The following is a 10,774-nucleotide window of genomic DNA, read 5'->3' as shown; positions in this document are numbered from 1 at the left end:
ACACATTTTGAAAGGGAGAAAGAGACTAAGGCATTACACCATCAAGTGCCAATTATGTTAGGTATACAGAATACAACAATATGACCAAGTATGTTCTAAAAAGAATTCAATGAGACAATATATCATAGTGATTAAGAACACTAGTATAAAGGTACAGTGACTTTAGTTGGCGTCCCATACCTGCTACTTCTTTGCTTATGACTTTGGGCAAGCCACTTGACCTAAGTCACAGGTTGTAATGAGGATTAAATGTTAGTAAAGCAATTCAGTAGAGTGGCTGAAACACCATAAATATTTAATAAATGGCAAGCATTATTAAAAACAAACCTATTTTGATTATCTCCTAAATGCCAGGCATTACACTAAGCTCTTGTGATTCAAGACAGATCAATAACATCATTCAATCCTTGAAGAGGATCATAGTATAATCATGAGAAAGAAGAAAACTAAAAACTATATATTTTTTAAAAATTCAAATAGAGTCTAATCATGGATTATTTAATTTCATTAAATACCAAAACTTTACATACTATACCAAATGCCTTCTTATTTTGCATACTTATGACTAGGAAATAAGAAGATATTAATATTAATAAACTTTATACCCTTCACTCTTAACATCTATTAAATAAATTCAACAACCAAGTTATACATTTTTAAATCATTTTTATTGAACTAATTTTAATAACACTGTTTTAGCTGGTGGCAAGTGCCCCAAACCAAAACAAAGCCATTGTGAATGCTATTTAACATTCTCAAAGTAATCCAGTTTGTTTTTATACTTGGAATATAGTTAAACTTTTGACATCACATAATCAAGCAAATAGCAGTGCATACAATTATATTCAAAAAGACTTTTACGCATTTAATTTAAAAAATCATTCTGCAAGAGGCTTCAGCTTTATTAACAATCTCATTGACACATTCTATATTGCATGCTCTCAAAATAAAAAGTGCCCTAAAACCTACTCTAAGTTTTTTAGTGATATTATGAATACTATCCAGGGTTATAGGAAGTTTAACATTTTACAGTATGAGAGGCAATAAATTACTGATGTCTGCTGACACAAATTCCACTCAGACTAAATACATCCTTGATACATTCAAAAAGACATTCTGTAAATATTAATATGCTAGTTTATATGCTGCAGTGCAAAGTGACACCCTACCAGTTTCCTGAGCTTGAGGAAATTAACATTTTCCTGACTACAACTCTCAATTTAAAATAGGCTCTTTATTATACGAAGCCATGTCAAAACTATACAATTAAATTAGGTTTTTGGAGAACTGAAAAGATTGGTCAGTTATGGTGGTTCAGGGTAATGAAAAAGTTTTCAAAGCAAAAGTATTTACAAAGCTACAAAGGATACTATGGATGTACATGTAGTATAAAGACCAAAGATAACCTACTGATTACCAAATGATCACAATTACCCCTTCTCTTTCAAAAATATTACACTGAAAGACTTTATGGTAAGTAATCTAGCACTAAATATACCAACCTGTAGAATATTATACATTTTAACACATTCTTCCATAATGCCCAGTAAGAAGGAATAAAAGATAAAGTATTAAAAGTCAAGAAAATAAACATGCTTTTAGGAATGTTTCTGCATGTGTGTATGTCAGGGGAAGTGAAAATGATTTCTCATCAGAACTCTTTATATCCTCAAAATTACAAAGACCGAGTTTCTACTTCAATTTTTTCTTCTGCTTGTAGTACATCAGGATCAATGTGTACAACCGGAGGTCGCAGGATAACTTCGGGCCCTCCACCATATATAGATTGTAGAAAACTCCATGTTTCTTCAGAAATCTGACCAGAATCTGCTCCTAAAATTAAGTATATGTAGAGAAAGAATATTGTTTACAAACCTACATATTCATGTTGTAAAATCTTTCATAATGTACCCTCCAGTATGAATCTTCTGCGAATAACTGAGAGCTTTTGGAACATGAATCTTCAGACTACCATCCCATACTGTTATAAGTTGAAACTTTATTAAAAAGTTATATATCCTTTTCCCTAGCTCCCATCAACAACCTTAAAACCTTTCCTCAGATAAAAATTAAATATTGTTAACTTTTCCAGTATTTGTCCTACTTCATGGATGAATGACATCATTGAAATGGGTAAAAAAAGTGGCACAGATGGCTAGTGATGATATATTCTTCACAGTGACAAATCATTAACAAGTAAAGGCTTACCTTGCCTGAGCATCACACTGCCACATTTAGTGACTGCAATTTTAGTGTTATCAATAGGACCTGGAGGATCTAAGTCAAAAGGAAAAACAAATCATCAAAATGTATACTTTTCAAAGACGTGTACCGAAGAACTGCACATTTCTGTGCCTGAAATAACTGAAGGCTGGAAATGTATAGTCAGATTATTTTTCAGTCAGATTATTATAGTCAATTTTTAACTGTCTTCTAAGCATCTTCCTTTTAGGGTCTTACTTCCCTCAAAACAGAACCAGGAAATAAGGTGAGAGAGGTTTTCTCACTACTACCCAGAATGTAATAAAAATGACTTCCGGGGGAGGGTATAGCTTAGTGGTAGAGTGCATGCCTAGCATGCACAAGGTCCTGAGTTCAATCCCCAGTAAAAATAAATAAATAAATAAATAAACAAACCTAATTACCTGTCCCTAACAAAAATAAGTAACTAGATACAAATTTTTTTAAAAAAGAAAAAAGAAATGACTTCTTAACTACCCATTTGAGGCTTACAGGTTAAAATGCACTTTTTTATTTTTTTGTTTTGGGGGAGAGTTAATTAGACTTTTATTTATTTATTTATTTTTAATAGAGGTGCTGGGGATTGAACCCAGGACCTTGTCCATGCTGGGCATGCACTCTACCACTGAGTTACACCCTCCCTGCTTTAAAATGCACTTTTAATGCTAGAAAATAACAATTCCTTTGTAATTTAAAAAGAAATTATGCTATTCTTGACTTGTTCAGCTTGTCATTAAACTAAAAACAATAAAAGCATTACAAGTGAAATATTAAAATACACCCATTTTCCATCTAAGGAAAAAAACCTTGTTTTCCCCTTGAATACAAAAGTATAGTGTATGTTTTCAAAAACCGTTAAAAAATAGAAGGCACAAGGAAGAAAAGAAATACCGTTATCTCACTACAGAAAGATAGGCAAACTGTTTTAATATCTTTGTGGTCTTCTTGCCTATGTCTTTTTTTTTTTTTTTTTAAATACAAGACGTTGAAACTATGTATATTGTATTGCAACCTTAGAACATCTTGTGGGGAGAGTACAGTGGTAGAGTGGGTGCTTAGCATGCATGAGGTCTGGGGTTCAATCCTCAGTACCCCTCTCTCCCTCTCTTTCTCTCTTTCTCTATACATATATAAAAATAAATACATACCTAATTACCTCCTCTACCCACACAAAAAAGAACATCTTATTTTTAAATTATTAAACAGTCACACAAATTATTTTTGAAGTCCACGTAGTATCCCATGATAATGGATAAACCATAATTTAACCAATTTTATTGTAGGAAGAATTTTTTTTTCTTTTAATTTTTCAATGTTAAGACTGCAGACTAATTCTATTCAGTTCCTCTACAAACATGCTATAATTCATGGAAGTTTTTAAAAAATTAAAAATAACAAAATTATAGGGGGAGGGTATAGCTTAAGCGGTAGAGCGCATGCTTAGCATGCACGAGGTCCTGGGTTCAATCCCCAGCACCTCCTCTAAAAATAAATAAACCTAATTACTCCCCCCACCAAAATAAAATAATAATAATAATTAAAAAATTATAAACTAGAATGTATGCTCCCCGAGGGCAGGATCTTGTTCACTAGTGTAGTCCCAAGTGCATAGTGAAATTCAAATAACATTCGTCAAATAAAATATCTGTAAAGAATTTCATTTTTCAGTTAAACACTCACCTCCATCTTTACCCTTCACAAAACTTTCCCATTCTCTAAACCACTGCATACTGATGCAATAAAAAGTAGTTGGAGAGTCCTCCTCTTGGAATGCTCTGTTGAGCTACAGGGGGGAAAAAATCAGTCACCTAATATTTAGAACTTGCTCTGTAACAAAACAACACAACCATTCTACTTAAGCGTCTAATGAGGCCAGTTCCTCACACACAAAGACTGTAATGTACATTGATGTTAAGTCATCTTAGTACCAGGATACATGGTAACACTTAACAAACAATCCTCGGTTATATCCCAAAATTTAGCAAGTGCACACAAAAGGGGCATAAAAGATTGGATAAGCGAAAACAGTCAAAGTAAAGGCTTCAAAACAATAAACACTCCACACGTTTATTAAAAATCTGATGTGTAAATCTCATTTAAACATACCATACCCAATGTCTACATCTTACTTTCCGTTCACTTAAAATATTGGTGAACATGTTGCTATTACAAACAGAATGCTGCAACGAATAATCTTGCACAAGCCACTGCACAGACAACATACATATGTGTATGATAAATTCTCAAAAGCAGTGGGACAGTCCTTGAAGAGGTTCTACTCCCTCCTCTAGTCCTAAGGCCCAAGGAATGGGTATGTGACTAAAACTAGGCAAAACTACAGGAAATAGAAATCTTCAGAGGAGTAACCTAATTGGAATGGAGTCATTCCAATGTCAATTTTGTTAGCTGTAGTGGAATACCTTGGTTCCTGAACTTCTGGAGGTCTGATTATGCAATTTTTCTTTTCAATAAATTTTTTTGCTTAAGTTAGCCAATCTGACTTCCACCACTTCCAACTAAAGAAACTGAATTGATTGAAAAACTGGTATAGAAAGAAAGGAATAGCAACAGAGCCTGAGGAAAATGAAGGGTATTTAAAAATTACCTAATTGTAAAATGTGAAAAGACAGTAAGACTCCTGAAAATACGTCACGATGGGTAACTAAATGCCCACAGTACATATTACCTGTGGACAAAGACAATCAAGTTCAGATCACTTCCCTCCTACAATCAAATCTAATCCAAACCCTGCCATTGATCCCAGAGAGCCTGAGAACAAACATCCCAGAAGTACCTCCGTGGTCTGACTCCATGATCTGACTTCATCTTCTAAGACTTGCTTCCTCATTTATTCACTGGTGGCCAGACAAACTTCTTTGTTGTTCCCAGAATCAAGCAGATATATTACCACTTCTCAAAGCTTTTGCATGGCTATCCCTTCTTTTCACAGGAATCTGAATTATCTCCCCCACCTTCTTCAAGTCTTTGCTTAAATGTCACCTTCTCAGTGAGGCCTATCTTGATTACCGTGTTTAAAGCTGGACCTCACTCCTGCCCTCATCACTGTACTCCTGATTCTGCTTATCCTGTTAGATAAGGATATCTTTTCCTTTTCCATAGAACTCATCACCTTTTGACATATAATGTATTAGTTATCTAATAAATGTAAGTTCTTTGAGGACAAGGATCTTCCTGGGACACAGGGTAGCTGCTTCCATAGAACAATGAAAGGCAATGAATAATGTTGTGACTGTCTCTGATGGTTAACAAAGAAATCAAGGCTTTTGTGTCTCAAGGCACTTTCTGTGATGCACAACTTACCCCTAGAGAACTGAGATTTCTGAAATGTAATGTTAGGCTGATTCTGTCAGATGAATCCATTTAATTCATAGCATTACCAGGTTTGGACCCTTTTAGAACTTCATCTTTGACATTAGGATATTCCTTCCTTATGTATCTAGGTGGGGGCTTTTTAAAATTTAGTTAAGTACAATCACCTCAGTAATTTAAAGGCATCTGTTTTTCTTTAGTTCTCAGAAACTACTCTATTAAACTGCTGCTCTAAAAGGAGTTCCTCCCCTTCATGCTCTCCTAAATACCTATTAGAAAAACACTGGATTCTGTATCTATCAAACATGTTGAAACTTTTATTTTCCTTCTGTTTATCCTTGTGCTTCATTTTAGGAGACACCCTTCACTAGATCTTCCAGCACACTGATCTGCTCTCCAGCAGTATCTGTTCTGTCATTCAATCAACCCCTCTACTGACCTGGGTTTTGTTTTTAGGATACAATATCCTTATGCATATCCCTGAGGATCAGTCCTATTTATTTCAAGGAATAATTTAGGAAAACACAACTCTTTCTAGGTATTACAAGCTATCTAATGCCTTTTTTAACTGACCCAAGAGTCCAAGTTCACTGCTCAATCCAAGCAGTTATCTTTTTGCTTACTGTCTAGTACAATGCGGGCAGCAGAGTGCTGAGGTCATTGTTGGTATCTGCCACTTCCAAGCATGAAGCCTGTGTGCTCATTTCCTGTGACATTGGTTTGCTTCTTCAAAGTGATCCTACCTGCTTTTTCAATTTTTCAGAAACTCCACTTAAAATGCCCAGTCTATAAAGCTCACATACTTTTGTACTCCAGTGTTATTTTTTATACTAACACACTGCTTTGTTTGACAAAGGGGTGGTAATGGTGGAATAAGACTTAAAAACTCTAGTGTTACAGAATAATCATAAACTTGCATTTTAGAAAACAGCTTTATTAAAGTATAACCCACCCACTACTAATGTAAAGTTCAATGGTTTTCAGTGTTTATAGTTGTGCAACCACCACCAGATCCAATTTAAAACACTTCTGACACCCCAAAACGTTCCCCTGTGCCACTGCAATCAATCCCTTTCTCTCAGCCCTAGGAAACCAGTGACCTACTTTATTTTTCATTTTTTAGAAATTTCATGTAAATGGAATTAGACATTACAGTCTTTTTTATGTCTTGTATTCTTTCACTTGGCATAATGTTTGAGACTCATATTGTTGCATGAATCAGTAGCTCAGTCCTTTTATTGCTTAGCAGTACTCCATTGTATGCATCTACCACATTTTGTTTAGCCATTTGCCAGCTGATGGACAGTTCACTTATTTCCAATTTGGGGCAATTATGAGCAATACTGCTATGAACATTTGTGTACAAGTCTTTGCAAACATTACATGCCCACCAAAAGTGTTTATACAAGAATTCTAATTGCTCTACGTTCTTGTAAGACTTGATATTGTCCACTGCTTTATTTTAACCATTCTAAGAGTTGTGTAGTGGTATCTCACTGTGGTTTTAGTTTGTATTTTACTGATGACTCCTCACGGTATACCTCTTCGTGTGCTTATCAGTCATATCTTCTTAAGGATAATATCTATTAAAATCTTCTGCTTATTTTTAAATTGGAATATTTGTCTTCCCTAGTTGTATAAATTCTTTATATAGTCTAGATATAAGTCCCTTGATGATCTGTTATTTACAAATACTTAGAACTTACACTAGATTTGGGTTTACCTTCCTAACCCACAATGTTTCTCCAAGTATCACCATTCTTGGTCTTACTGTGTCTCATTCACTGAGATAATATTCCCCATTTCCTCTGATTATGGAGCTAATTTTACACAAAACAAATGAAGAAATGGGCTCACATCCTTAGCATTCACTGACTACCACGTGGCATCACCTAAAAGCTGCTGGCCTACGGAAGACTGTTTTTGTACCTGAGTGACAAAACTCTGTTGGGTTTGGTACTGTCCTTTATGATGTGGTATATGTTCCAAACCAGAAACCATGTATGGCGCTGCTTTTCTCACAACCAGAAAACCTGAGGCTAGGTGCCAAGTAAAGGATACAGAACAGCTTACGCAGGAGGAGTTATTTATTACTACCCACTGACACTCACAAAGGCTTTGCTCCTCATTGTCACAACTTTGGTCTCTACTAGTTTAGAGGTATTAGTTCTCAAAGGGACTAACAGTGGTTTTACTGGATAGGAAGATGAGACACTCCTCTGGCCATTCTGGGTTCCTCATGTCACTGAACTAAGGCAAAAGGAGTGGGGAGGTTACAGTAGGGGCTATATAAAGGGTAAAATAAAGTAACTACTAAGAACAAGAAGTATTATGTCTGAAAACCAGATTGCACCTACTGTATCCATACCAGAGGGCTGCTATAACCAATGATCACAAACCTGGTGGCTGAAACCAGATATTTATTCTCTCAAAGTTCTGGAGCTCAGAAGTCCAAGCCAAAGTGTGGGGAGGACTATGCTTTTTGCAGAGACTACAGGGGAGATTCTGTTCCTTGCTTCTTTAAGCTTCAGTTCTGTGATCATACACTCCAATCTTTGCCTTCCGTCTTCATATGGCTTTGACCTCATCTCCGTATCTCTCCTGTGTATCTCTCTGATAAGGACACTTATCATTGGACTTACAGTCCATGCAGATAACCCAGGGTGATCTCATCTCAAAATCCTTAACTTAATTATATATGCAAAGACCATTTTCACAAATAAAGTCAAATTCACAGGGCTTAGCACACAGAAATACCTTTTTGGGGGGAACACCATTCAACCCACTACAAGCACCATTCAGATTCTTCAGGAATGAAGGTCTGGGTTACTTTACCAGGTAAACACAGCCATAATCAGCTGAAGTGTTGGCTGAGAAAATGGGGAATATGGAAAGGGTAGTTATCAGCTATAGACACATATTTCTCCCTTGTCCAATGTACACATTTATAAGCATTTAGTAAATTTGTGAAAAATTACCAACTTATTTTTCCTTTCTTTCATTCCTCTACTAATTCATATAAGGTATGTTATTATTGGTTAACCTTATGGTTTATTCTTTAGATTACAGAATCTAAAAGGGAGATTTTGACTAAACTGACTGAACTAAGGATGAATGACCATTATCCAGAAATGGACTAGTGACTGATGGGACTTCGGGTCTCTCAAGTTTAGGGAAAGGGTAAATGCTGCACCTACTGGTAGATGAGCTAGCTGCACCATATTAAGCAGGAACATGATACTTTTGCTACTGTTGCTGCTCAGAAGTGTGAATGCATGCCAATGCTGAGCTGACAAGGGGGGCAGACTGTACTGTATTAATTGTTCATTAAGCTGTCATCTCCATTCATTCTTACACTCTTCCATAAAAGGGAAGACTACATTTTCCAGGATACCTCCAGATTAGGCACTGCCAATGATATATGCAGTATATGGAAAGTACAAGAAAAAGAGAAACTTCCCCACCCTCTCTGGTGGCTGCTGTGGGCAGGACTGAGGCATCCACAAATAATATTTTGCCACCACTTCCAAGCATGTTCTCAAGAATCCCTCACTTGGTGTCACAGGAAGCTAACACCGTTTCTTTAATTAAACAAAATTTTTGTTTGTTTGTTTGTTTTGGGGGGGAGGTAATTAGGATCATTTGTTAATTTTTTTGTAATGGAGCTACTGGGGAACTGAATTGAGGACCTCATGCATGCTAAGCACACACTCCACCACTGAGCTATATCCTACCCTGGCAGCTAACATCTTTTATAGCAACATCCTCAGAACAGAACTCACCAGGGTCCTGAGATTAGTGGCTCATCAAGTCTATCAGGTTTCTAGGCATTTTCCAGAGACTCATCAGTGGCAAGCAGTATAGGTAACTTCCAGAAGCTTTGTGCAATTTAAAATTTTTTTAACTTTGAAACAATCTCAGACTTACAGGAAACTCCAGTACCAGCATAACACAAAGAAATGTTCTTTTCCTAGACCATTTCAGAGTAAGTTGCTAAACACACAAGGACTTTTTCCTACACAATTAACACAAATGATAAAAATCTGGAAATTAACACTGCTATAATACTAGCACCTAATCCATCTAATCCTCAGACTCCATTAAGTTTTTCTAATTGATTCAATACATGTATTTATAGCCAAAGGATCCATTTAAGAATCACCTGTTGCATTTAACTTCATATTCCCTTGAATTTGGCACAGTGCCTCAGTCTTGACATTCACAGCCTCGACAATTTTGAAGATTACAGGCCAGTTGTTTTATAAAACATCTTCCGATTTTGGTTTGTCTGTCTTTTCCCATTTTAGATTCAGGTTACGCATTGTGTACCAAACAAGTGATGCTCTATTTTTTTCTCACTGTATCCTACCTTGGCACGTGATTTTGTTATGTTCCATTTCTACTGATGTCCTCTTTAGTAAGTTCACTGAGTTGGTGCCAGGCTCCTTTGCTTAAAGTTAGTCTTTTTTCTTCACAATTAATAAATATTTTGTGAGGAGTATGTTGAAACTATGTTAATATTCCATTCCTCAGTAATCTTTCAATTTATTCACTTATTTATGTCAGTATAGACAAGAAGATATCTCCTATTTTGTTTAATGGGTTATAATATTATTGTAATTTATTTTGAAGCTCCAATTGTCCCAAATTTGACAAGCAGGAGTCCCTTCAAGCTAATTTCTGTGTACTTTTGAAATTTCTCCATCATTCTTCAAAAACTTCTTTAATTTTTGGCACAGTAAGAACTTCCAAGCTCATCTTGTAATTTCCCTTGCCCTGGCCCATTTCTCCAAGGAGGGCAGATTCCTTTTACTGGAGAAAGATATTTAGAAGCCAAGGTCTGATAAAAGCTAGGTATGCTCAACCCTACTGGAGTTATCATCGCTCCTAAGCCCTTTCAGTGACAGAGTTAGGAAATCAGTATATGTACACCATTTCTTTCTATACACGTGTACACATACACACGTTTAAACCTCTATATGTATGTATGTATAAATATATGACAATGAGTTCACAAAGATACCGACAATTTTAATCCAATAACAGAGTCCATTTTAGTTTTCTCTCTTTCCATATTTGTAGCTCCCTCATCTGACAATGAGAAATCTGGCTCTCATTATACTTTTATTATTTGATCAATTCTATACACAGAAACAATCCCTCAACTCTACCACTGCCACTGAGCTGTGTCCCCTCACACCCG

The 10,774-nt window shown here is 35.9% G+C and overlaps 1 protein-coding gene across 4 annotated transcripts in view; it reads right to left on the bottom strand.

Annotated features, from left to right (window-relative positions):
• Window positions 1-646: 646 nt before the first annotated feature.
• Window positions 647-10,774, bottom strand: part of USP33 (ubiquitin specific peptidase 33) — a 53,857-nt gene continuing 43,729 nt past the window's right edge. For all 4 annotated transcript variants that reach the window (XM_074376191.1, XM_074376192.1, XM_074376193.1 and 1 more), the window contains 3 exons: window positions 3,922-4,024; window positions 2,209-2,277; window positions 647-1,833 (listed from right to left, as the gene is read on the bottom strand). In XM_074376191.1, coding sequence (XP_074232292.1) covers window positions 1,676-1,833; window positions 2,209-2,277; window positions 3,922-4,024 — 330 coding nt within the window. In that variant the 3' untranslated portion in view covers window positions 647-1,675. The remainder of the gene's footprint in view (window positions 1,834-2,208; window positions 2,278-3,921; window positions 4,025-10,774) is intronic.

Source organism: Camelus bactrianus, chromosome 13 (genome assembly GCF_048773025.1).
Source record: "Camelus bactrianus isolate YW-2024 breed Bactrian camel chromosome 13, ASM4877302v1, whole genome shotgun sequence".
Classification (NCBI taxonomy): Eukaryota; Metazoa; Chordata; class Mammalia; order Artiodactyla; family Camelidae; genus Camelus; species Camelus bactrianus.
Note: the sequence above shows the minus strand (reverse complement) of the source record. Positions and strands in the feature narration are given on the sequence as shown.